The sequence below is a fragment of the Metarhizium brunneum genome, chromosome 7 (assembly GCF_013426205.1).
Source record: "Metarhizium brunneum chromosome 7, complete sequence".
Taxonomy (NCBI): domain Eukaryota; kingdom Fungi; phylum Ascomycota; class Sordariomycetes; order Hypocreales; family Clavicipitaceae; genus Metarhizium; species Metarhizium brunneum.
The window spans coordinates 2,170,611-2,197,126 of NC_089428.1; the positions used below are offsets into that span (position 1 = coordinate 2,170,611).

The 26,516-nt window shown below is 52.0% G+C and overlaps 8 protein-coding genes across 8 annotated transcripts; 3 read left to right on the plus strand and 5 right to left on the minus strand.

The window, feature by feature from the left end:
* Positions 1 to 312: 312 nt before the first annotated feature.
* On the minus strand, positions 313 to 3,031 carry mcm2 (DNA replication licensing factor mcm2; the record flags this gene model as incomplete). The annotated part of the gene is made up of 3 exons (XM_014684787.1): positions 313 to 555; positions 617 to 2,972; positions 3,027 to 3,031. 3 exons carry the CDS (start codon positions 3,029 to 3,031, stop codon positions 313 to 315), a joined length of 2,604 nt encoding a protein of 867 aa, XP_014540273.1.
* Positions 3,032 to 3,582: 551 nt separating this feature from the next.
* Positions 3,583 to 5,285, plus strand: mlo2 (the record flags this gene model as incomplete). Its single annotated transcript, XM_014684788.1, has 3 exons — positions 3,583 to 3,680; positions 3,739 to 3,793; positions 3,849 to 5,285. The coding sequence occupies 3 exons, from the start codon at positions 3,583 to 3,585 to the stop codon at positions 5,283 to 5,285; spliced, it is 1,590 nt and encodes a 529-aa protein (XP_014540274.1).
* Positions 5,286 to 5,474: 189 nt separating this feature from the next.
* Positions 5,475 to 6,763, minus strand: G6M90_00g112040 (uncharacterized protein; the record flags this gene model as incomplete). Its single annotated transcript, XM_014684789.1, has 2 exons — positions 5,475 to 6,160; positions 6,247 to 6,763. 2 exons carry the CDS (start codon positions 6,761 to 6,763, stop codon positions 5,475 to 5,477), a joined length of 1,203 nt encoding a protein of 400 aa, XP_014540275.1.
* A 5,888-nt stretch (positions 6,764 to 12,651) lies between these two features.
* On the plus strand, positions 12,652 to 17,349 carry P450-1 (Cytochrome P450 monooygenase 1; the record flags this gene model as incomplete). Its single annotated transcript, XM_014684791.2, has 7 exons — positions 12,652 to 12,914; positions 12,979 to 13,852; positions 15,824 to 15,931; positions 15,982 to 16,084; positions 16,153 to 16,221; positions 16,275 to 16,877; positions 16,934 to 17,349. The coding sequence occupies 7 exons, from the start codon at positions 12,652 to 12,654 to the stop codon at positions 17,347 to 17,349; spliced, it is 2,436 nt and encodes an 811-aa protein (XP_014540277.2).
* A 1,441-nt stretch (positions 17,350 to 18,790) lies between these two features.
* Positions 18,791 to 20,336, minus strand: PaAT-2_2 (O-acetyltransferase PaAT-2; the record flags this gene model as incomplete). Its single annotated transcript, XM_014684792.1, has 2 exons — positions 18,791 to 20,038; positions 20,112 to 20,336. The coding sequence occupies 2 exons, from the start codon at positions 20,334 to 20,336 to the stop codon at positions 18,791 to 18,793; spliced, it is 1,473 nt and encodes a 490-aa protein (XP_014540278.1).
* Positions 20,337 to 21,940: 1,604 nt separating this feature from the next.
* On the minus strand, positions 21,941 to 22,591 carry G6M90_00g112070 (uncharacterized protein; the record flags this gene model as incomplete). The annotated part of the gene is made up of 2 exons (XM_066131845.1): positions 21,941 to 22,285; positions 22,352 to 22,591. 2 exons carry the CDS (start codon positions 22,589 to 22,591, stop codon positions 21,941 to 21,943), a joined length of 585 nt encoding a protein of 194 aa, XP_065987897.1.
* A 102-nt stretch (positions 22,592 to 22,693) lies between these two features.
* Positions 22,694 to 24,839, minus strand: fmqA (Nonribosomal peptide synthetase fmqA; the record flags this gene model as incomplete). The annotated part of the gene is made up of 3 exons (XM_066131846.1): positions 22,694 to 23,712; positions 23,810 to 24,436; positions 24,563 to 24,839. The coding sequence occupies 3 exons, from the start codon at positions 24,837 to 24,839 to the stop codon at positions 22,694 to 22,696; spliced, it is 1,923 nt and encodes a 640-aa protein (XP_065987949.1).
* Positions 24,840 to 25,062: 223 nt separating this feature from the next.
* ACRTS2 (Highly reducing polyketide synthase ACRTS2) lies at positions 25,063 to 26,388 on the plus strand (the record flags this gene model as incomplete). The annotated part of the gene is made up of 3 exons (XM_066131847.1): positions 25,063 to 25,419; positions 25,516 to 25,962; positions 26,035 to 26,388. The coding sequence occupies 3 exons, from the start codon at positions 25,063 to 25,065 to the stop codon at positions 26,386 to 26,388; spliced, it is 1,158 nt and encodes a 385-aa protein (XP_065987836.1).
* Positions 26,389 to 26,516: the final 128 nt, after the last annotated feature.

Sequence of the window (26,516 nt, forward strand, 5' to 3'; positions counted from 1 at the left end):
GTGATGAGTCATGACACGCAAATCGTGCACATGCCGTTTTAAACGTCGTCCCGACTGGCAACATGGACGACGGGTTATGCAAATATAGACACCGGATGCGCCGTCGCTAGGCTTTGATCTTTGTTCATTATGCAACTATCGTAGATACCACGCCCCGGCGCCAGGGTACAGTTCCCGCAAAGTAATCCATATACATCCGTCTAAAATTCATGAGCCATACACGTAACCCCCTAAATACACCAGGCTACCAACTGATCATAAAGCCCAAACACCCCGACCATCATACCTGCAGCGTCAAATGATGATTCTGTCTTAGGCTGAAGCAGTAGCTGTGCGTCTCTGAGCACCTCTTCTCTGACTGGCACCCGGTCTTGTAAGGGTGTACTTGGCAAATGCACGAGACAAAGCCTTCTTGCAGCTGAGCTTCTGGCTGCCGACAAAGCTTTCCACCGTAACGGCAATGGCACGGTCAATGTCGTGCGTGGAGCAGTATTCCGACAGGCGCATCCTGCAGAAAGCTTCGCTGATACGAATGATGGCTTCCAGATGACGGACCTGTGTGTTGCATGTTAGCACAATTCGACTTGTTACGAGAGGCGGATATGTGAGAGCATACAGTAATGGGGTAAGCGCCAGTGGCAAGCGATTCCCTGCGCATGTCGGCAAATAACCGAGCGACCTTGTCCTCGTCCATGTGGTACAGCTTAGGGTGGCATCGCTCCCGCGCGTACAGGATGTACTTGCGAAGTAGGGCTTGCGGAATATCACCCTCCTTCTTTGTTGACGAAGCAGATGTCCCCTGGGTCTCTGCCTGCAGGGAAGATTGTTCAACTTGCATCGAGTCCTGGGTCGGTTGGCTAAGAGGGTGGCTGCGGCTGTGGGATCCAACAATAAACCGAGCCAGTCGTTCGTCCTCTTCAGGCTCGACAGTATCCCTCACGACACACAAAATATCGAAACGTGACAGAATGGGCTCAGTGAGGTTGACGTTTTGTGAGAAGGGCAGGGTAGAGTTGTAGCGGCCGGCCGGGGGATTGGCGGCTGCAATAATTCCGCATCGCGCCTGTAGTGTTGTCACAATACCAGCCTTGGAGATGGAGATGGTCTGCTGCTCCATGGCTTCGTGGATAGATGTCCGATCTTGGTCATTCATCTTGTCAAATTCGTCGATCAAGCAAGTACCTCGGTCGGCTAACACCAAGGCACCGCCTTCGAGGGTCCATTCGCTGGTCAAAGGATCGCGCCGCACACTGGCTGTCAAACCGACGGCACTGGCACCTTGACCAGTTGCAAATACAGCTCTGTGTGCTGTCTTTTCAACGTACTTGAGCACCTGAGACTTGGCGGTACCAGGGTCGCCAAGAAGAAGTACGTTGATGTCACCGCGGACATGGTGTTGTCCCTTTGTCGTCTTTGCTACACCGCCAAACAGTGAAAGGGCTACGGCAGTCTTGATGTCAGTGTGGCCATAAATGCTGGGGGCCATGGAGTTGATGATCTTGTCCACAATGTTGGGGTCCCGTGACAGCTTGCGAATTTCGTGCTCATCTTCCTCCGTCATGCGGAATCCCGCCAGCTGATCGTGCGCTTTAATGACATTGTTTGCTTCCAAGATAGTGGCAAAAACAGGGAAACCATTTCTGTTGTTGAGTTGTGCATCGTAGTTGTTGCGGTAGATGCCAGTTACTTCAATCTCCTCGCCAGGCTTGGCCTTGTCAATAAGATCCCACAGCAAGATGACTTCGCGAGTTCGCGGCAAGCGACCAGCCGGGACTGTACCAGGAGACTCCTGCAGGGTCAACTTCTGATAGTTTCGATATACAGTCTTTTCTGAGTTGAGTGTAAAGGGACCTCGAGACTGACAGCTCTGGCAATAGGTGATTTTGACTTCGACATTGGACTCTTGCTGGAACGGTCCCAGGGTGATACCACACTTGGTGCAGTCAAATTTGACATATTTGAGCTGAGGGAAGACACCACTTCGTCGAGTTACAACACCGCTAACGCGAACAAGACAGTTTAGGTGCGATTGACGCAATTGGCGAAGGGTGTAGTGCACAGGCAGGTCAAAGATGCGCACGTGGATTTCCGAGTGGATGCGCTCATAATCTGGGTAATGCAGGAGAACTACATCCATGGCGACCTCATCAAAGAGCTTCAGCATTTCCGAAGGGGCATTTGCCAAGAAGTATGCCAAGATGGCCTTGCTTTCGGACAAGTGCTCATAGGAGACCTCGAGTGACTCGGCGTTGATTTCACCGAGAGTACGAATGCGGTTACCGTAAACAGACGAGCCAGAAGCATCTGTATAGGAGGTGAGGAATGCTTTGAATTCACGCTTGACTGTTCTCTGGACCGGAGGTTGCGAAACCCACTCAGTCAGATTAGCAGCCTTGACATCGCCGAGCGCTTCAAGTGAAAGTTCCTCGTCCATAATGTCGGCATCCATGGCATCGTCAGGGTCCTCGTCATAGTGGTGGCGACGTCGGCGAGGTTGCGCAGTAAGGTCAATTTCGCCATCATCATCATCACCCGGGAGAAAAGCGGCTGGAATACGCTGTCGACGGGCAACTTCCCTGTCTCGTCGATTCAACTGTGCCTCCAGCCTCCGTCTGGAGCCCAGATCCATGTCGTCGAATTCACCGTCGTCGTCCAGGCCCATACCCTCGTAGGCATCATCTTCACGCGATCTGTAATCTGTTTCAAAGCCCTCACGGAAAAGATCAACATCGTCATCAGCCATTTCATCAATATCGTCAAGATCGTCTTGGATTTCGGCCTCCTCTTCGACGTCATCATCGTCTTCGACGCCGTGCTCAATGTTAAAAGGGGCCGGAGGAGATGAGGGCATAGGGCTTGAGCCTAGCCCGACAGAAGATGTGGCATCATCACCACCTGCTCGCGAGCGTTTGCGGTTCGATCGTGGACCAGCGCCACGGTTGCCCGAGGTCGAGCTATTGTGGAGCGGGGAACTATGCTGTTGTTAGTTCAATTTGCTGCAAATTGTGCACAAGGGAAAAGTCTACCTCATCTCCTGGGTGTTCTAGTCGCCAAGTTCAGTTCGGAAGAATGTGCAGAGCAGATAGGCGGACAGAATACAAATTGGCGGGGCGTATGTTGTCGGACAGGAGAGATAAATGATAAATTGGAGCGAGTTAAGATGTGGGACGAAAGGGAGCCTGGCATCGCATTCAATGTCGCGTTTTCGAGACGCGTCTCACGCGTTAAGTGGTTGAGGCGCTAGACCAAATTAGAGCACGCGCAAAGTGGTTGCACAAACCAGGGAGCTGACAAAAATATGCCCCGCATCGTCCGACACTTTCTGCCGCAAAACCGTATCGCGTTATTTTGTCGCTACACATCCGTCACCAGCTGTCCACTGCCCACCATCATGCGTCAAATCAGTCGCAACACCCTTCGCCGTCACCCTTCAGACTGATGCCACCAGCTTCAGATCTATCAAAATCTAGTCTAAATGCCAGCAAGAATTGAAACTTTTTACTCATTTGTGTTGTCATAACTACTGCAGATCCACACCTCTACTTGTATTTGCTTTATTTGCACGCAAACGCCCCCATCACAATGTCGACTAATTCCCCCCAAGAGAAGGCTGCACCAGCACGCAGCAATAGCTTTTCCCAGCAATCGCAAGCCTCGGATGATTCGCAGACAGCAGCAGAGTAGGTTCCAATGCACATATCGAAGCATACATGTGAGCTTGTCTAATTCTCTCCGCAGCTTTCTTCGCAACCAGGAGCTCCTTGAGGCTGATGCCCGCGAAGCGCTTCCCTATGTTGGTCACCAGTTAATGCTACTTCAGCCCCATTGCCCATCACTGACAGTAGCAGAGTATCGAAAGCTGCACGAAGATTCTTGGACCGCTTCGACAAAACGTCTTTGCCTGCCTAACATGCAATCCTGCCACAGCCGACCTAGCCGAGTGGAAGCCAGCAGGAGTATGCTATGCTTGCTCCGTGCAATGCCACGGCGAACACACGCTAGTGGAAATCTTCCAGAAACGAAGCTTTACATGCGATTGCGGTACCAAAAGAATCCCGGTGACAAGTCCATGCACACTCCGAACGAACGAAGCGACCAACACCAAAGGCAACGTTCATTCAGAAGAACCAGACGTCAACAATAAATACAACAAGAACTTCCGCAACATCTTTTGCGGATGTGAATGCGATTATGATCCGTTTCAGCAAAAGGGCACAATGTTTCAGTGCCTAGGACTCGGTACTCACGAATCCGGAGGCTGCGGCGAGGACTGGTACCATCCCGGCTGTCTAGTAGGCATGGGCCCCAAGTGGTTCGAAAAGATGGGAGGTGTCAAGAGAAAATCATCAGGCAGTGCAGCAAACGGCAGCGCCTTGGCCACCATCTCAGAAGCCAACGAAGACCAGCCAGACGCCCCAGCGAACAATGCCGATGTGGCTGTGCTCGACGACGAGGATGAACCGCCCATGCCTCCCGGCTTCCCTGACGAGGACAACTTTGAGGGCTTCCTGTGCTACAAGTGTGTAGACGCTCATCCTTGGATGAAGCGCTACGCTGGCACTTCAGGATTTCTGCCAGCCATTTTCCTCAACCAGGCCGAGGACAGCCAAACCAAGCCAGAAATTAAACCAGAAGAGGAGCCTAGTTCCAGAAAACGCAAGGGCGACGACAATATCGAAGAATCTGCGGAAGCCAAGCGTATTAAGAGCGACGAGCAAACCCCAGATCTTAAAACCGAACCCAACGAAGACAGCACGACATCTACTCTAGAAGCTACCAAGACAGACAACACCCCGTTGGGATGCAAGCTTCCAAACCTGCCCGCCGCGCCAACGGGTCAATTTTCGCTCTTTTTCAAAGAAGGATTCCGGGACCAGCTGTGCCGCTGCATAGACTGCTACCGCATCCTCAACGCCCACCCGCAACTCCTCGAAGAAGAAGAGGTATACGAGCCACCCATCTCGGAAGACGGCGCCTCACAACACGGCGGCTCCACCCATGGCAGCGGCAGTCTCCTTGAGCGAGGCGAAAGCGCCCTGCGGAACGTAGATCGCGTCCGAGCCATCGAAGGCGTCATGGCGTATAACCACCTCAAGGAGCAGCTGAAGCCGTTCTTCCAGCAGTTTGCAGAGAGTGGTAGGGCGGTTGGGGCGGAGGATATCAAGGCGTACTTTGCGAAGCTGCGTGGCGATGAGCAAGGCATCAAAGAAGCCGGACAGGCGGCAGCCGATGCAAAGGATGGGGAGGGGGGCAGCGACGGGAGGCGTGAGCAGAGCGGATGTTAATTTGAAGCGTATCTTGCAAGTCAGGTGCAGACGGCATGACCAATGGGATCGAATGTAGTCTTGAACATTACGGTAATATAGGCGTTATACGGGCAAAACCACAGGCAAGAATGTTGGCAACCAGCCATGCAATTGTTAATACACATACATAAAAAGGGGGTATCCGTCCGTCTCGTCGTGATTCCTGCTCTACTGCCCCGTCGACCCGGTACTCGACGCGGCGCTCAAGGGCCTCGGGGGTGGCACCGGCACCGCCCTCGCCGACTCATCCCTCTGCATGGCGATGCCGCCCATGACGCCCGCGTGCGCGGCCATCTGCGCGTGCCCGCTCTGCATCTGGCCCTCGGCAGCATCGTCGTCCACCTGGCCCTCCATCAGCTGCTCCTGGGCGGCCCTCTGCTCCAGGTCGCGGAGCCTCTCCTTCTCCGCCTCGTCAATGACGTCGTCGTCGCCGCTCCAGTACGAGTCGTCGTCGTCGAGCTCCGGCATGGCCATTCTCTTCCAGAAGCGCAGCTCCTGCCGCACGCTCGTGCCCTCGACCCGCTTCTCCCACCGCTCCGCGTCCTCGTCGTACTTGCTCCGGAACAGGCGGAGGTTTTCGTTGGCGCGGCTCGCGTGCGTCTGCATCTCCCAGATCTGCTCGCGCAGGCGGCTGTTCTCCTGCCGCGCCTCGTCGAGCTGCACCCGGTACGAGCGGTGCCAGGCGGCCACGTCGGCCACGTGCTTGGCCTTGTATTCGTGGAACTGCTTGAGCATGGTGGACATCATGTTGGCGTACTGCGTCAGCAGCACCGCGTTGGCGTCGCGGCTCAAGTTGGCCTTTTCGAGGGACTCGGAGAGGATGGACACGATGGTGTCGAGGTTTTGGGAGTCGGCTGCGCCCGATATTGGAGATTAGCTGGTTGATTTACTCTTTTTTTTTTAGGGGCAAAGACATGATGGGGGCGTGGTTGGTGTTTACCTTGGAGGTCGGATGCCGCAGAGGCTATTAGCTCGTCGTTGGACAGGTTCTGGTTCTTGGCCTTGCTGCGGACTTTGCCCAGCCCGTTGACAATGTCTTCCGTCACCCGGCGGTTGTCTGCGAGCTGGCGGCTCAGCTCCTCGACCATGCCGTAGATGTAGTTGAGCTCGGCTTGGTGGCCGGCGGGGGTTGGGCCGGCGGGCATGGGAGGCGCGCCGCCCATGTTGCCGTTGATGCCGTTCATGGCGAGCTGCTGCTGCTGGTGATGCTGCGGCTGCTGGTACTGCGGCGAGCGGACTTGGACTTGGACTTGGACCGGCTGCGGCTGCGGCTGCGACGCGTACTGGTGCTGTTGATACTGCTGTGATGAGGTCTGCGGCTGCGGCTGCGGAGGTGGAGGCTGAAGCTGCTGCGATTGCTGCTGCTGCGGCGGCGGCTGCGGTTGAGATGGTTGATGTTGGGCGGTGGCGTTCGTCGCGACGGGCAGGCCAGCGGCCAGCTTCACAGCAAAAGTCATGGTGGAGAGCGGCTTCGGCCTGGCTTGGTCTAGTTTGGAGGTTTGGGTCCAGGCGGATGCTGGATGGCGGATGGCGCAACCCTGGTCTGTGTCTGGTGGAGCGTTGAAGTCGTGAGTCCTGGCTCCTGGCCAAGACGACGAGCGAGGAGGCTGTGGTGACTCTGGTGGGTGACGACTGATCGAGGAGCAATGATGCGTGCTGCAAAATGTCAATCACATACGCACATGTGTCGAGCCGTCCTGCACTATGGTTCCGAATCGTGTGCAGCGAGATGTTGTTTTTTTGTTTCTTCTGACGCGTTCGGCCGCTTCAATGTTGTTTTATTGGTGACGATGTTGTTGGTGCGATGGGTCTGGGTCGAGGCGCGGCCGGGTGGCACTTTAATGTTGTCTGGCCCCAGTGACAAACACGGCATCTGTCTGTCAACTGATGTCGGGACTCTATTTAAATATGTAAATTGATCAATACATTGTACATGCATGTGTACTGATTTGAAATGGCCAAGTCGTGTCGAGTCCCTGGAAACGGAAGCAGCCCCACTACTTGACACTTTTTCAGGGGTCCAGATGTACTGTAAACATTGAAAATCAATCCTGGCCCGCATCATCATTCGCCGAGCACATCTCAATCCCGCCAATTGCAGGGCCAACCAAGGAGGAATTCAACCCGACACATCTACACATTGATAGCTGAAAGCGGCTGGTACTCTGTTGGGACTCAAGAAGTCGTCAAGGATAGATGGAGGCCTTCTATCATCAATTGACACATACCACTTCTCTCCAGCACGCTGCTCTTGCTCATCGGCGTCGATTGTTCCATTGACTCCACTAGAAACTCGTGCGAGTAGTCGAGAGTTTGATAGACTGACGTCATAATCGTTCAGCCGTGCCATTTCCAATACTTTCTGGCTTTGTTCATTTCAGGGGACAGACCAGCATAATTTTTTCTACGACTACATATGTAATATGCAAGTTGACAATCGGCAGTACAGTCCAGTTCAATACGCCGGTAATCGTCTGCTACATGTATGTCGAGAAAAATTTCCGATAGCTGGCGGCTGTGTCTCAAATCCGGCATCATGGACAACATGTGACAAGGGCTCGGAAAGAGGGCTTGGAGCAATAGCTCAATTCATCTAATAACAGTCTTTTGTATCAAAGGTCCTTGGTTTTCCTCGAGGCCTTCAAGGTCAAAGACGTCTTTCAATACAAGAAGTCGGTGAGGGACTTTGCCCCAGGCCTCGTGACCGTAGCCTTTGTGTAACCAGCCATTTCCGTGTAACACAACACGCCCCGGGGTTGATGCATGTGGTTCGCCGCGTGAGTGGATGGACATTTCAGACCAATATCTTATAAAGTATCTAATCAACTACGGTGAAAATTTCTGCGCCTTGTTTAACGATGGGGATATTTGCAGTCGTATTACTAAGGCTGCCTACATAGTGTCACGGCCGTTAAGGCTCAATATAGCACCGGCGTCAAGGTAGTTGTCAGATCTTTCAACAGACATCCATTGCGCTTCTGGCAGTAATAAAGTACTTGTTCTTTCGACCTGCGGTTCTAGGCATTGATAAACAGCAGTAAACATTGTTTATGGGGCGGGTAAAGACCTGTTGTATCGGCCACTGCCCGAGAATTATGACTTGCATGATACATATGTAGCCAACTGTAGCCAGAATCCTCTCCCGGGGCCTGAGCAAGGTAGCCAGGTTGCTACAGCCCCAGTTTGGCATGCAATGCCCTATCAATTGATGTATTAACTGAGACGCCATTGTATGACGTACGATATTTTGGCAAGGGCTCCTCTACATCCAGTACGAGCTTCTGTGTGGGTGTATTTGTCTCGCAAGAAGTAATAATGCTCGTGGTCATCTTTCTTTCCAAACCCATCTTGTTGAAGGTCTCAGCTCATCCAAGTTCAAAATGGCTACCACCGAGATCACACAATCTCCGTATCTTCGCCATCTATTGAGGAAGACCTTCCGCGTCTTCTCGAACTGAAGGGCATATCTGACGGTCAACAAGCAATTTTCGATTTGGAAGTTGAATTTGCAGAGCATGCTTTCGGTATTGAAAGAAACAACGAACCTTCACCTAGCTAGATTCGCGAGCCTGTCTATTAAGAGCTATAAAAATGGCACCTACTACCCTATAGACTATGCCACGGATTGTGCGGAGGTACCTGTGCAGTCCGAAAGGAACCTGGGGCTACGGGTGGCTACTGGTCCCATTCTGGTTCCTGATGTGCACAATTGCCAATCAAATTATCTGGTATGGTGCCGTCAATGGCTAGGGTGCAGATTCTGCCAGAGTCTTTTCGGCCAGATACAAAATCCAAGCGAGGTGCAGGGATAACCGTGTTATCGGTAATATGAAATCAATAGCTGCTCCGGAGTCTATGATATTGCAGCCGAATTCCACAAAATCTCCATTTACAGTAGCTCATGCGTTTGCTGTGAAGTCAATCTTGTGATATGTTGGGAGTAAGACGGAAACCCGCAGACCCAGAATCCAGTCCCAGGTCAACGGGGTTGCCTTGGTTACTCTCACTATCCACGACGACATCCTGACGGCCGCCTCGATTAAAAGAAACACGTGGGATAAGAATGGAAGCTCTGCGACTAGCATTAGTATAGGCAATAGCTCCATAATAGTACAACCCGACACTTACTGCTCCTTCCCAGGCACCATTTCGAGCTTCTCAAGCGGACCAGAAAACTTGCTGGCATCCTATCCGCCGAAAGTAAGCGAGCCACGCCCATGCTGGCGATGGTGCTTCGTACAATTTTCTAGTTAAAGAGCTTTCGTGGCATAGAGACATCATCATCATGGCCGAGAACTGGGAATAGAGGTAGGATCACGACATGCCGATTTATAGCAGTGTTAGTCGTGTTTGTGTACACAACACCAACTATCATTGAGCCCACGGGCTGACCTATACATACTTAGAAGACTATTTGTCAAAGATGAAGTAGTAGTTGTCAGCCATTTTCCTACCTTCAATAGCGACGTCATCTTAATACCCTTCCGCCTCGACTGCCTTAATATTACTATATGCGTAGGTTCTTTTGCTTCTAAGCTCTTGTATAGAACTGCTATGACACGAATCAAAAAACGTAGACTCATATCCTTCGCCCTGGTGGCCAGGTGGCAGTCTTGGAACCTAAAGAAGTATAGACCTCGTATCTGGTTCTACGATTACCCTTTGAGGTGGTGTTCCGATCTCACTCAAAGTCCCTAGGGACACCTGACTACAACGAGAATGACGGGAATTATCAGTTTCCATTGAGACTTGCCGCCCAGTCAAAGCTTGGCGGTCTGTTGTATTTGTGGGCGGCACCGGAAATAGAGACAACTGGAGAACTCCAGCTGGCATTGGAAAATTGGGCTGCTGTGTCGAAACCACGAAGGCCTGGGGAGCTAAAAGCAAGAAAGGAGCTTTTAAAAAAGCTATAATAGCAAAAAGTGGTTTTGTGGTTTTGTAGCTAATCACGAAATGTTCTATTTGTATGCCACTTTTTTACAGAGAGAGTGAAAAGTTCCAGCAGCCGTGTTAGACGAGGTAACGTCTGGTAGCATCTTAAATCTTTTGGTTTCTTTTTCTAAGGCCGTGTGGAACCGCTATAATCCTGGTTATCTGAATGCGCATTGCTCTCAATAATACTAATATTATTCATGCTTTTAATACCGCATCTTCGGGCAATAACTCGTGTCGGACCTCTGTCCCTGACTAGAGGCTGCCTAAGTAAATATATATATCTATAACGACGAGTCATAGCATAAGAATGCAATTGAAACTCTTCGGGGAAGTACTATCCCACTTTGCCACGCAGCATTGAGATAGTCCATGTAGCATGCTGACACCTCGTCACAATAACGTTATTGCTTATATTAAGGTAAATGACAAATTCTTATGCAAAATGGACCACGTCAATCTATGCTAGCTGAGTAGCAGCCAATCTAGTTAACCAATCAGACAAGGTCCCATGCGCTCGGTGATGCGTAACTCTTGTCACGGAATATATTATCAATGCGACTCCTCCAATCCTACCACCGTATCCTAGCAGGTTCCTCACACCTGAAATACCGTCAATGCCAGCCAGTGAAATAGACCTTGGGGAAGTGGATGTAGTCCTCAGACGCCGGCAGTTTCAACGTAATTGTAATTGAGATTAGTTGATTCCGCGACGCCTGCCACAGGTATAGGCAATAAGTATTTGCCCACTCGGCGCATAGAGTAATGCCGGTGTGGGCACATACTACTCGACTTATTTCCTCCCACCGTCCCGTGAAGCAAATCGTGTCAAATTTTTAGGGGCGCTGTCACGCGCGTGTGGATGCCACGATCTCAAAACGTTTCGTCTCACCTGCCCTGTTACTCCCCGGACCATGTTTTAGTGACACAGCGCTTTATGAGCTATATGTACCTTTTCGGAAGTCAGAAACCGCTTGGTTTTTACGCTGGTTGGTTCCGATGCTGGCGGACAGGCTGCGGCTTACGCCATAGTCGCATCGCTGCCGTGATTGCACAGGAACTTCTGGAATTTAAGGCGCTTACTTATGCGTCAACGTTTGCAGGGGCTGGCTTGGATGAAGAGCCGCGGCGACACAGTCAGAGGGGCAATCATGATACTAGTACCGTCGGGCACCACTGACACTTGATCGTCGGCCCTGGATGTTTCGTTACCGGAGCTGATTTGTCCTTGGCGATCGGGGGAGCTGTTTTCCCCGCCATCAAATCGCACATGTTGAGATCGGCCGAAGATTGCACATAAGTCACTTGTTTCCACCACGTCGGGTGGCAGCTACCTCTCCAGATTCCCGAGTATAAATATATGGTAAACAAGTTGAGCGCTGCTTACTTCCTTACAGACAAGATCTAAAAGGCGTAGGGAGTAAGTAATACTAGGTATCAGTTGTTTCATAGCCCCGGTTGGGATGCCGATACGCAGAGGCAAGCAGCCCAGGATATGTAGTATACAAAATAGATTACGCTTTCCATGTCCAACAAGACAATGCTCATGCCATATAAACCGTAACGGTCTATTTCTCTGGTCTCTTACTGTTCTGGGCCTGGTACAGCCGAATACTGTGTTATTAGATTTTATGCTTGCACGATACTCGTCTCATGCTTGTAATTTCACTTGACTAATGAGCGATGCAATTCAAACCTTAACATAAACCGTAACTCCTCTAGTTTACTATGCGATATGCTACCAGATAACTCACCCCGTCGCCAAGTCTTCGTGCGGTTATGCGCAGAACAAAATCAAGCACAGAATCTTGCTTCAAGGAAGCAAACTGACTAGCCAGATCCACTGCGTCGCGCTTAGCATAATGGACGGCAAGTCTCATGCTGTCAATGTTTTAGTCGCCGCAGAAGCCGACCAATGAAAGAGGACCGCATTGCCTTCCAGCTCACAGAGACGGGAGCTCATCTGCATACGCCTAAGCCAATATACGTGATATATATGAATCAGCTTGTCCCGTAGCAGACAAAGACTTGCAATGTAGGCCCTTTACTTGGCTCAACTTGTTGACACGCGTCTCATTCCTGCCAATTATGCATCTGCCACGTTTGCGAGCAGGGGTTCCTGGCACCGGGATCGACCCGACGACAGCTAGGTACACGCAGAAGGTAGCTTCGGCATTGGAGCATTGACGGCATGTTTCATGGGTTGTCGTGCTGAATCAAGTCCCTGACGCCACTTGGAAATACTTATACAAGCAGAATCAGACGATCTGTTCCGCTGCTAAGTACTGTCACTGAAGAAATATATATTGCCCATATGTGATGCTTCTGGTCTTGATGTTTTAATTCTTTGCCAATATCGCAAGATTGACACTCCTTTCATTGAACACGATTACTTTACTCAACATCACTCACAATGCTTCGTGCCGCCGTCACTCTATTCTCGGCGAGTCTGGGAGCCATCACCGCTACTGCGCAGGCTACTACCGGTGGTGATCCGGCGAGTCTGGGAGCCATCACCGCTACTGCGCAGGCTACTACCGGGGGTGATTCGGCGAGTCTGGAAGACATCACCCCTCCTGCGCAGGCTACTACCGGGGGTGATTTCAACATTACTGGCGCCCAACTCTATCCCGAGAAGTGTGTATTCGATTCAAAGCGCGATGTCATGTACTGCAGGTATGACTAGAACACAACATCTCCTAGTATCATTTGCTGTATGTTGCGAAACTAATCCACGTAGTGAACTATACGAATCCAAGATTGCGGTGGTTGACCTAAAAACGAAAACCATCGTCAAGACGATTGACTTTCCAGGACTTTCTGGGGATGCAGACTATCACGCAAGCGGTGTCCTAATTCAGGGCAAAGACCGACTGATATCTTCGATCAACACTGGTGCAGCATTTGAAACCTCTGGCGGGAATATTACCGGAACCAACTACCTCCTCATTACTGACTTGGAGACTGGCGAGGAGAAGGCGCGGGTTAACGTTACTGATGTGACAAATGGGACCTACGGAGGGCCGCAGGACTTTGCGACCGATACTTGCGGCAATATTTATCAAGTTTTTACCTACCCAGGGGCCATCATCAAGGTGACGCCCAGTTTGAAGGTCATTCCTTGGTATTTGAGCAAAGAAACCAACTCTACAAAGGCGGGTTTTACCGGCATTGCATCCAGAGGCAACATGTTGCTCACGAGTAACGAGCAACAGGGTGGCAAGATAATACGCTTCGATGCTCATAACAAAACGGGCGATCCTTTTGAAGTTCCTATTGCAAACAACGGGATGCTTGGCAGATTCCTCGACGGCATCTTGTTGCCTGCCAAGTATAACGGCACCGTTCTCCTGGTGACTTCTAGTCAGAATGGAACTACTGTGGTCGAATCAAAGGATGGTGAATGGAACTCGGCTGAGATACTGGGAATCGTACCCAACCCTTACTGGGAGAATGAACAAGGGTTTTCTACGCAAACTTTTGATCGGGAAGACCGTATTTATCAAATGTTTGAATGGTTTTTGGATTCGAGGGCGCCTGCCAATCTGAATGGTCTGTCTGGCAACCGAACCGTATTCCCTTTCCAGGACATCACGGATGCTGTTGACAAGCTCGTCAGTAAGGGAGCCAGTGAGGCACTGCAAGCATGCTAAAGGCGAGATGGTCCAAGTTTGGCAATAGCCCACCTAAATTCTTTTTTCATGCTCAGAGTAAATCCAATCAGACAGAGATCAGTGTTAGATGAGAATAAAGTACTTGAATGAATTCGTATAGAAGGAGCGCTGCAGAACCGTCTGAAAATGCAATTCCTTTTTCTGACTCTCTTCCTCATATGTCTTTGCAGCTCTGATGACATGGTCCATGAACCTCTGGACAAAGCCCTGGAGGCGGCACTACATCACGCCGTGTGACAAGGGCTTCAAATGATGGCTTGTGAATAGCTTCAATACAATCTCATAGGTGTTTTGGGGTTCAAAAGGTCTTTGGAGAAGTGAATCCAGAACCCTGATGTGGATGCCGTATATATACATAAAAATCTAAGCGTGCGCGAAGGATAATAATGTTACACGGAAAAGGCCCAACAGATCGTGAAGCCCAACAAAGGGGCTTCACCGATGAGGAACCTGTTAGTTACACAGCTAGAACACGTGCCTGGGTAAGAGCCCTAGGCCCGGGCGTTCCTTTTATGTATGGAAAGTCCAGATGGACGTTGGCCATCGGATATTCTCGTATGCATCGTTACATTGCTATCAGGCTCGGAGGCATCCCCGTTGAAAGCGCCTTGGGGATGGATGCAAGGTGTGAGATTGCGAGTACATAATGGTGAGGGAAGTATTGTCAGGGATGGCATTAATGTTTTAGGTAATCGAAACGTTTATTACTAGACGAAGAGTTCAAGGGACCTCCACAACAAATACATTTCCGGATCCACGCCGTGGATTCCGCGCGTGCTTCCCCCGCATACTCGCGTCTCCGTGCAGCCCGGCCTTCCGCGTTGCCGCAACCTTGCTTATGGCCGACGAGTGATGGACTCTGCATCAATCTACATAATGGGTCGAAAATTGTCAAAATGATTAGCCTACCCGTTGGCGTCGTCCTTGGTTCTTTTTACACAGTACAGCTGAATGCGGATGCGGCTAATTCTCTAGTCATCTATTAAACTAATCTCATAAGCTTTGCCGCCTTTTCAGGGTACAGTACTGCGTCAAAGATGTTATAGAGGGCACATGCACGTAACATCGGTTCTAGCCGGGCATGCAGCTTCTATGCACGCCGAGAAACCTGTCGACTTTGTTTTAAACGCGGCCCACAACGAGTCAAGGATAATCATGTAGGGAAATGATTGACATTATCGGGCCCAAAAAGCAAACAGCATTAATAAGGATATGTAAAATAACTACCAATCTATTCGTTAGACTCAAGATCCATGCTCCTAATATCGGGACTTTGGCGTGCCCCGAACCCGAAGCACCGTGAGTCTTGCATAGAATGCAAGCTTGCGCGGTCCCTCACAGACTGTTACATGGTTGACACGTTGCCATGAAGGCACGGGCCAAACCTTGATCCCGACGATAGTTACATAAGGGCTCTGATCACGAGACCTAGGGCACAGTCCCTCACCGTTTCTTGATATAAATAGAGGTCTTCTGCCCTCAGGGCTTCAAGAAAAACTAAGGCCCTTTGATATCGAAGCGAAGTATTAGATGAACACGAAAAGTTGTTCCAAGCCCCTAATACTAACCCCTTGTCACACAGACTGTGACTCTCTATATTTTTCATCAAGCTGCTTGTAATCAAAAAAGACCACCAGCATCAGCAACCGCTTTTTAGCGTTATTCGACATGGAATATTCACCATGGACTGAGATCTGGCATTCATATGAAGCTACAGGGAAATCTTTGGCCTTCGCCATCACGGCCGCACTTTTTCTTGTCTTTTGCTATACTTGGCAAGGCCCTTGTTCTAATATCCCACTCGCCAATCCGAAAAAGGGGATATATCTCTCGGGACAGAGAGCAAAAAAAGAATTCGTCTCTCAGGCTAATAAGCTTGTTTGTGAATGGTTCAAAACTAATCCAAACAAGCCCATTCGCCTTATTGGAGATGTAAAGGAGGTCACTGTGCTGCCTCCGAGCTTGGCTCAAGAGATCAGAAACGACAAGCGCCTAAGCTTTAATCAGTGGACTTTCAAGGTACCGTCAACTTCATTTTGGTTACCTGCTCCACAATTGACGCTCTATAGGCATTCCATGGTCACTTGCCTGGTTTTGAGGCCTTTGCCGCGGGTACAGGAGGTTCGAATCTAGTCCAGACAGTCGTCACTAAAGATCTGACCAAGTTTCTGAGTACGTGCAGCTTTCTTTAGTTGAAACCGCTGTACAGTGACTTGGCTTTCTAAATTCATCCCCGGTAGACAAGATCACCGAGCCGCTTGCAGAAGAGACAGCCATGGCCTTGGAGGAACTACTTACCAACAAAACAGGTAAAGCTCCATCCTTGCTTATAGTAAGGTGGTGTACGCTAAAGACAGCATAGAATGGCATACCATTGCTATGCGAGACGTGGTTCTGCAACTGGTTGCTCGCATCTCTTCACGTGTATTTCTCGGCACCGAGCTTTGTCGCAACGAGACTTGGCTTCGAGTAACGCGCGATTATACGGTGACGGGGTTCTTGGCGGGCGAGGAACTCCGCCTGTGGCCGGAATTCACACGCCCCCTTGTACACTGGTTCTTGCCGAGTTGTCGCAAACTGAGGAGGGAAGTCAACGAAGCTCGTTGCGCTATCCAATCCACCCTTGCTCGCCGACAACAACTCAAGCAAGATCTTGTCGCTGCTGGCAAGGACGTGCCAGAGTACGACGATGCAATCGAATGGTTTGAGAAGGCAGCCAAGGGCGCACCGTGCGACATGACGGCTCTACAGCTCAGCCTATCTCTCGCAGCAATTCATACAACTACCGATCTTCTTACCCAGGTCCTGACACGGATCTCACAAAACTTGGATATTCTGGGTCCCCTCCGTGAAGAGATAACGTCGGTTCTTGCCGATGAGGGCTGGAGCAAAACATCATTACATAAGATGAAGTTGCTCGATAGTGTTATTAAAGAAAGCCAGCGGATGAAACCTGGCGAGATTGGTAAGTTGACCACACGTATGGGTGAGAATTTTCTCTAATGGCGGCCTCGTAATTAGTGTCCATGATGCGCCTTGCAGTGGAAGATGTGCAGCTCTCCGACGGCACCTTTATCCCCAAGAATACCGGTGTGGCCGTATCCTCTCACAGGATGTGGGATCCTGACCTTCACCACGACCCCAATCACTGGGACGGTTTCCGGTTTTACAAAATGCGCGACGACCCTGGAAAGCAGAATGTCTCCCAGCTCGTGTTTGCGAGCCCGGACTATCTCGCGTTTGGCTATGGCCAGAACGCTTGCCCGGGGCGCTTCTTTGCGTCAAACGAGATCAAGATTGCCCTGGCTCAGATTATTACAAAGTATGACTTTGAGTTGCAAGAGGGCTCTGTGCCGCAGATACATAAGCATGGATTTGGTTTGCGCGGTGATCCGTTGTTGAAACTGCGTGTTAGACGACTTGCGAAAGGAATCTAGTGATGGGACGTTGGGAATAAAAAGTATAGCCACAGTTTGTATGCGGAGAGAATATTATGGGTTGACCCTTGCTGCTCCTGCATTTAGACATCACTGAAAGTAATAATAAATTGATCCGGTTCTTGTAAAAGCTTTACCGACGTTGGTTTCTAGCACACCGTAACTCGGGGCTATTACCTACCAATTTCCTAACCATGGCCTCAAACATCTTTAGGTGTCAGGTAATTCCACCGTTTGTTGAGGCCAAACGGCTGAGTAATATCGGAGAACTTATGAAGAGACTTTGAGGTGAAGATGCCGCGATATAATTTACCTAGGTCCGAGATGACGATCGGGAGCCGCTGATTCGAGTTTGTTATCAGTGGCATAGCTATAGGACAGACTATCGAAAGTAGGAACTGCCTGAAGGTTTATAAAACAAAACCTTAATGAATAATACGTCTTATGACGTGACACCAGCCCTTTCTGGGATTGCAAAAGACCTGAGGGAGCTGGTACTATGTCGAAAGAGCCTCTGCATGGGCAAATACGGGTATTGCCGCCCCCACGGATGACAAGGTCAGAGTATGACCATGGTTAAAGTATGGTCTGGTGGCGTCTGGTTGGAGGACCGGGGAACGAAAACGATGGCGAGGCGAGAAGGTGTCTGCCGTTTGCGACATGGACCTTTACAGCCTACATGTGCAGACATCGCGACAAGACGTTTGGTTCCTCAGGGTCAATATTACATTGTAACCGAGACCAGACGATTCTCGGGCTCCACGGGCTCTCCGCCACTCTCCGAGTCCGATTCCTCCTCTGACACACCAAGAGCGCGTGCGTCTGAGACAAGAATCTGTCAATACCATTGGCTCCAGCCACATAGTCAAGCCCGTTATTTCTTTAACAGAACGCCAGAGGCAATCCATGACCATTCGCAAAATATGATTTCTTGAATTGGGGTGGGTGGCATGTATATTGTGTCCATGTTTCAACCTTGCATCCAATCCAATTCACATACCAGACCCGTGCAGCAACTTCCACCCGTGCTGCAATCCTGTCACCCACCACTATGGACCACTTGAAGTGTACACGCGCTTTTAGATAACTGTGGCTGATTTTATTGGCCTGCGTTCTGGAAAGCAAAAGGCACGGGAAAGCGTAAGCCACCAGAAGCAGAGTCGACATCTCTTCACGGTGGCTGGCTTACAATGCGGTGGTTGGGTACAAACATCAACACATGCAGAGCCCTCCTCCCCTGGTTCTAGCTGTGGGCAGTTATTTCTCGTCAAGAATATCATGGCAAAATGGTTTGCGCGTCCGCTTTCTCGTCGATCGCGTCTTGGTTCCATGTGTGCATGCACCACGCTCCATCACAGATAGCTTCATTTGTCTCATTTGATTCCCAAGGGAACCATTATTTCATGTATTAAAATATGTACGCAGCGGCATACGAGACGAACTAAACTTTCCTAGTAGTCTCCAGGGTCTGCACAATTCTTTCCCAGTGAGCGTCATCCGTGGTTGCATTTAACCAGTAATTCCCCTCGTGGTCCTTGCCAACAGTAACCATGACTTCGAAGCGAACAGGGCTATTAAAGGTACACTGGACATAGGAGGGAAACCCCGGCCTAGCGGATGATGCGCCCCTTTCGCCCGTGGAGGCGTTTTCGAGCACAGCTCCAGTAAAGTCGACGTCGAACAGCTTCGCGTTGGTCCAGCTGGACCCCCTGAGGACCGCCATTCTGGCATTCCCAAACATGGGTTTCGTCAGGGTGCCTTGCTTCTCCCTCACCAGAGCAGAGAATGCCTCGACTTGTGGACGAGTGCGAGATTCCGTGATGCACTGGCGCAGTCGCGAAGCCGTGTAGCTCAGGGGGCGGGTGACGACTTCTTCCGCAGACAGCAGGAGGGTGGACATGGCTACCGCGTTGGACAAGTACGGCTTGGACGGGGGCAGGAGGTCGTTTTCAAGAGTTCGGCGAAGTCCCAGGGCATTGTAGAGGTTGACTGTGCCGCACGGATTCTTCTTGGTCGCCGTGTGCAGTCGAGCCCACCAAGCCGTGATGAGGTTGTCGTCGCTCAGAAACGGCCTTTGCTCATCCGACGCGGTCTCGCTCTCTGCTTCTTGGCGAATCTCGCGCAAGAAGGCCGATGGGAGGCACAGGACACGGCTTCGATACCTCTTGAAGACGGCGTTGTAGAGGGCTCGAATGGTGAATACCACCATCTGAAGCCTGGACAGCCTGAGCTTCTCGAGCAGATAGGATTCTGTGGGGTGTAGCCCAAGATCGGCCAAGGGATCCTCGCTTGCATCATGTGGCGTGCCGACTTGATTCAAATTTCCATTGACAATGGACGACCAGGCTCGGAGCAGCTCTGCCATGCCGGGCGTGTCGAACAAGGTATGGAACCAGCGCAGAACGACGAGGGTCGCGTCGCGGAATGACACGACGACGAGTCCGAGCTGGGGCACGTCGCTTTGCAGGTATTCGGAAAACTTGGTAGGAAGACTTGGGTGCGCCCATAAAGACCTAAAGGCCGTGACATCTGCGACTATCTGGGGTCCATGAGATGCCCTCAGTTTCTGCATCTGAGACGCAACTGTGTGTTCGGCCATAAGCATGTCATGCCGAATGTGGCAAAACTGAACCGCTCGACGATCCTCGGTGAAGGTTGCCGGGATATGATAGTACAAGCGACCCTTTCTCTGCCGTTGAGTCGTGGGGTCAGCTCGAGTCCAGCGAAGCCTAAACGCGGATATTGGTTGGAGGAGCTCTCACGTCATATCTGAACCTGGCACCGATCTTGTCCCAGCCCTTGAGGGTAGCAAGAGTTTCGAGGCCATCTCGCAACTTGAAAGGATCGAGAACGTCGTTGAAGAGCAACGTCGTGAACATGCCGGTTCGCCCACCGTGCGGAAGGTCGTCGAGCCGTCGAAGTGGAATCACCCTGTCTGTCGATATTGTTGGCGCTTGGCCGCGTGTAGGATCAAAGAGACTGAACATGGCGGCGGACGTGTAAGAGCTAGCCTTTGGACAGTCTGCTGCGGGATTACCCACGATACGTAGTATTCGCAGGACAACATTTAACGGGCTGTGGCATCTTTTAATGCGACAACTACGACATGTGTGAGAGGCGGCTGACCTAGGGAAGCGGCCCGGCCTCGTCGTAGGTCGACATTGAAGTAATGCATTCCTATTGCCAGGGGGTATAAGGTGCCGTTGGCCACGCAGCACAACCCAAAGCGCATGGCCAATACTACAAAACACGCTCAGGACCATGAGGCAGGCATGAGAGTTTAGCAAGACGCGTGATCTACGTACCAAGTACGGATATATACTTGAGAGTTTGGCATGTGTAAACAGTGAACACCATAAGAGGTATGCAGCATCCGAGACCCCCCCTAGACCATATTTTGCCGTGGCTTGGTGCACTGAGACATGCCAAACCTTGTGCCTTGCTACTACATAATGTTGGACGTATGGCGCACATTTAGGTCCTAGTTATCTACAGAGGTACTACTGCATGTTACATACTCTATGATTCTACGTACTTTCCACGGTTTAGGTTTTGCTGAAATGCACCAAGTAGATACGCGAGGAATACTCCACACTCCGTAAACCACATCAATCGGGTTGAACATGTCTCAGCCTCTCAGCCAGGTTGGGCAATTCCACCTAGGTACATTTCGCACTCGGGACGTTGCACTTGGTACTTTGCATAAAGTTCTCTTTACATGCCTAGGTACCGAACAGCCATGCTGCATCTCACTCTTGTAGTTGGACTGACGGTCCGTGGCTGCTCTCGACTGGGTCTGCTCCAGCCCCTGATCAGAAAATCGCCGAGATCAACACGTACGCCTAGTCGGACCCAGGTGAAACAAAATGACTGTCGAGTCTCTATCATAGTGGTATCGTCAACCCGACCCCTCCCTCCCGTTGATATCTGAAAATCCAACGACACATTTCGAACATGGGGGCAAGATGGGTGTCGTTAGCACAAACTAGCTGGGCTACTACTGTCAGATAAAACTGCCTCTATTGATAGAACAAGCAAACTTGGTGTGGTTTGCATCCGTTATTACGTCGGTTATAGTGACTTAACGTGGCCGAGATATGATTCGTATGAAAGCAAGTATGTCATAGTCATACAGCATAATTATATACTACCGTATAGATAAAAAAACTCTTCATTTCCCATCTAGAAGAGCGGCATGATATAAAATTTAATACTTGAAAATATTTTTTATTCAGCAGTACTATTACAATTTCCTTTCACCACTCACCACCAGCAAGTAGTCACTAGGCAGGATCGCAGGAATGCTTTGTGTGTTCTTCTCAGAAGCAGCATGATCCTTGAATGAATGCGGGACCTGATCTTGAAAAAGCTTCACCATTACAAAGATATCTGCCGCTCGCACACTTCATCTGCAGCACAAAGAACAACAAGAAGATGACTTTATAAGAAGCTTAGTTTACGGTGTCTTATAACCCGACACATACTACTACCGCGTACACACTCGTACGCACGCCCGTGCCCGGCGACTGCATTGCTCCGAGATGGATGTCTTCATGGTAAACTCCAACTCATGCCAGCAGTCTGTCCACACTTAGCAGCGACGCATTGCCCCTTCTTCTTGCAGGGTCCTCGGCGGGCTCTTTCCATCCAACATGTGTCCTTGCAACAGGCGACTCGCATGCCGAATAACGTCCTTGACGGAGACGTTATACCCGCGATACTGGTAGTACTCGCTCAGTAGCTTGGCGCTGACAATGTCAGCATCGTCAGCGAATATGGAACCTTTGTCTCCCAGGCCAACTGCCAGCCCTAGTTCCTTCCACCCCTGAATCACGACATCTCTGGCGCCTTGTGAAGGACATCGTGCCGGGGCGTATTGTGCCTCGCCCACGCTCAATGGCGACGACCCCGTTGCCGCGGGCCACGTGCCCGTACTCTGCTGGACAATGTCTTGTATCTGGCCTTGGGTCTTCTAGATGCCAGCAAGGATGGCTTGCATCACCGTTTCCAGAGTCTGGCGGATCCAATTCATCTGGTTTGCGGGGATCGTGTCCGAGTCGTGATAAAGTTGAATCTGTAGCTCCTCGCCGCGAGGAATAGCTGCCATCATTACGTCGGCAGCGTGTGCGGCACCAACCTCGATCGAGAAGAGCCCTTGGCCTTGCCGATGGGGACGGATGCGTCCACAGATCTGTGACTCTGGTATGAAATACAGGTGCTTACCGGCGTCCAGCTGGGCCATGTGGTGCAGTCCCTGACGATGGATCGCAGGCCCAAGTGATGGTACTGCATGCCCTCTGTCTCTTGGTGCTGAAGCTGTGCAATCAACGAGGCCAAGGTGGCTTCACGACGGGTGACGGGTGATGGCTCTGACTGGGACGAAGTTGATGCAGGGTCCGCAGACCTGATCGATGCCCGGCATGGTCAGGTAGCGATTGGCGCTGATTTCACCAAACAAGACGTCGCTTGTGTCGAGGGCCGCCGGGAGGACAAGCGCCCAGGCCGCCTTGAGCGTGGTTGAAGGTGTCCCGAGTGAGTTTTGCAGGTTGCGTAGGGGCACGCTGAGCCTGGAGCAATCTCTGAGATGATACCCCTGGGCAGGCATGATTCGGGGGGTGGTCAGATGCATCATCGAGCAGCCTCGCAGCATCTCTATCCAGAACTGCCGCGGCGCCGTGCCATCGAGTGCTTCCAGGTGTGATATCCGAGGGTTGTAGCGAGGGCCGCCTCGGCGCAGTTGGCCGTTGTTGTATGCCGCATCGAGGCCTGGAAGCAGCAAGTCAAACGACGCGGCATCGTACAGCGCAAGGTGAATGTTAAGACGAATACTGTTGCAAAGCTCTTCTCGGCTGAATAAGTAAAATCGGGCCAGATTGCTGCCTTTGCCGAAGAAGGCGGGTGTGGCAGGCGAGCCGCCTCCTTCTATCGTAATCGTCTCCGAGGTTGGCGTCTTGAACACCACTTGGTAGAGCATGTGTCTATGCTGGACAAAGGCGGTGCGCAATATGGCATGATGCTGAATCACCTGCCCGCAGACTGACCGAAGCTTGGCCGCATCAAGAGCAGGAGTCGAGTCGAGTGTGAAGCTGGTGTGGTAACCCGTCTCGCCCTCGACGCCGGGAGGGCCAATGATCAGGAACAAGGCTTGTGTATCAGTTGCTGGTGCGATGCTCTCGATGTTTTCATGTTTGAACTGGGGATTCGATAGGCTGAGTCGCGAGAGCCGGTCATGGAGACCACCAAGACTGGTATCCCGCGGTATCCTTGTCGCAACCGGCGCGGCCTCATCTCCCTCGATATTTGCTAATAGAGCGGCTTCAACAGCCGACTGGAGAGTCTGGTTCCGCAGCAGCCAAGAGGTGGCTATGGGGATGCCACTCCGAGCCAGTAGATGGGACGCCTGCATAGCCATGATCGAGTCCCCCCCCCAGCCGCGTAAACGAGCTCTCCCTGCCAATACTTGTCTCCTGAATGTCCAGTACTGATGCCCAGACGTACTGGACCAGCTTTTCCTCGACCGTGACAGGCGGATTCAGCTCCCTATCTGCTTGCTCTTCCATGGCGGCCTTGGCCATCGAGACATCCTTGGCCTTGAACCAGTTGTCCATGCAATGCCGGTCTACTTTTCCCGAGACTGACTGTGCCACCTTTTCAACCGCGAGCCAGATGCTCGGAACCATGTGGGAAGGGAGCCTAAGCCGCACGAATTCCCGAATAGACTGGAGATGTCGGGCCACGACTCGAGTATAGGCTGAGGGCAGATGCCGCAGCCCATCACCGCGCGGGAGCTGGGCGTCAGCCAAGGAAATCACCGCGACGAGCTCGTTGCGGCCCCGATGAATCTTTGTCGATAAAGACATGTCTCTGACCTCGGGGCTGCTGCTGATGACGTTCTCGGCATCGCCTAGCTCAAATCTCTGGCCGCGAATCTTCACCTGGCTGTCCTTCCTGCCCAGGTAGCTGATGGTACCATCGGGGTTATACCGGCCCAAGTCGCCAGTGCGATAAAACCGTGCAGCCTTGGTATTATCCCCCCACGCGGCAGGCTCCGGCTCCAGCGCGGAGGAGGTATGAACGAGGCCTTGGTCTTGACGGCGTTATTCAAATAGCCGCGGGCCACGCCGGGACCCTCGACTATGAGCTCTCCGGTGGCTCGACGTTACAGCCATCAACCGGACCAACAGGAAAAATGCCCACGTCCTAACAGACCTACCCGCGTACTCGTAGGACAGGTCAACACGATATGTGAATGAAGGGCGAGCGGTCCAACAGAGGCTGCATCCCGGTCTGCCATATGACCCGCTCATCGGTTGGAAGAATCCTTCTTCTGAGGGCAATGACGCGAGTTTCAGACAGGTCTTTACCCTCGACCGAATGCCTTGGATCCGGGACCACAAAGTCGGAGGTGAAGTCATCATGCCCATGACGGGGTTCATGTCAATGGCGATAGAGGCTGCGAGGAGACTCAGCCCTACTGTCCCAGAAAGCATCGTCGTCTCTGAGTTCTACGTTACGCGCAGTCTGGGGATTGGCGAGGATGAGCACATTGACGTGACAGTAAAACTGCGACCTGTCGTCACTGGAATAGATGGTATATCCTCATCCATTTGGAGATTTGACATCATGTCCTGGAGGAAAGAGGATGGATGAGTTGACCACTGCCACGGCCTGGTTGAGGCGCAAGTGGAGGATATGGACTTGGAGAGTCGGACGATGAAGACGGCGGTGCCGCTTGTCCACAGCCACGACATGAAGGAGAGCAGTCTATTCGACGAGATTTACGCCTCCGGAGCCCGTGAAGGTACCATCTACGGGCCTGCATTTAAATCCACCATTCGATACTGGGAGGCTCCCAGCTGGACGGTCATGGAGAGCAAACTGCGAGAGCTGGACACGGCTCGATCTTTCCCGCCCTCTGGCTCACTGTTCTCGGCCGACCCGCCGACGCTGGACGGATTCCTTCAAGGATTCCTCCCCCTACAATATGCGGGCAGGAAATGGTGTGCCCTGATGTCCACCTATGTTGGTAAGCTGCGAGTTTCTAACCATATCCCCTTGGACCACGACAAAGTCCGCCTCTTTGTCGTTTCAAGACTCATGAGCCACGACGGCAAAACGGAAACACTAAAGATCACCGTTGCAGCCTTTGCCCAGCTTCCTCATTAGCTGCTGCCTATTGCCGAGTGGGAATCAGTAACGTTTCGGTCCATCTCTTCGGCACACGCCAGCGATGCCTTGTCTCGTCTCCCCGCCTCCTTCTACCACGACTTGCTGTCTGCTCTCGACTTTGCCAGCCACGCAGATTGGCCCAAGTTCATCACTGCCGCGCCCGCCGATGGGGACGGGCTTCGCAAGCGTGTGCAGCACGAACGAGTTGCCCTCGAGTACATGAAGAGGGCCGTGGACAGGAGCTCTAACCTGGACTACTCGGACCTGCCTGAGCATCTCTCCAAATTCATGTCTTGGGGCAAGCGCTGCGTTGCAAGGGAAGAGCATAGACTGATGAAGGAGCCGCTGCCCGACCTTTCCCGAATAGCCAAGGCCGATGCTGGCGGCGAGTCGCTCTACTTCCGCTGGACTGATGCCCTCGTTCGACCCCTAGGCGACGGCGAGGTGCTGGTCAAGGTCGAAGCCACGGGCCTCAACTCGCGCGACCTCTAACTCGTCTTAGGCGCCGTGCCCTAGGCGCCCCCCGGCCTCGAGGGAGTAGGCGTCGTCTCCAAGGTCGGGTCTGGCGTCGGCAGTCTCGGGCCGGGAGACCGCGTCTACTACGGCCTCCACGGGGGCTGCTTGGCCACGCACGTCCGGATACCGGCGTGGCAGGCGAACAAGGTCCCGGACGGCTGGAGCAACGCCGACGCCGCCAGCATCTCCATTGCCTACCAAGTAGCATACCTGGCTCTCTGCCACCACGCGCGGCCTCCCAGCCACCTCGATTGCCTTGCCCGTCGTCCTGGACGTGGGCTACGTGGCGGACCGCAACCGAACCGAGGAGTTGAAGGAGAGTCTGGGGTCCTGCCTCCCGCGGCCGCATCTTGAGGTGCTCACGCGAGGCGCCATCATCGGGTCCTCGTCGGGCCTAAATATCTAAGGTAAGGCCATGTCCTTCCTCCTCGAGACGGGGGCCGGGACGGACGGCATGACCTGATAATACGACAACGTGAGAG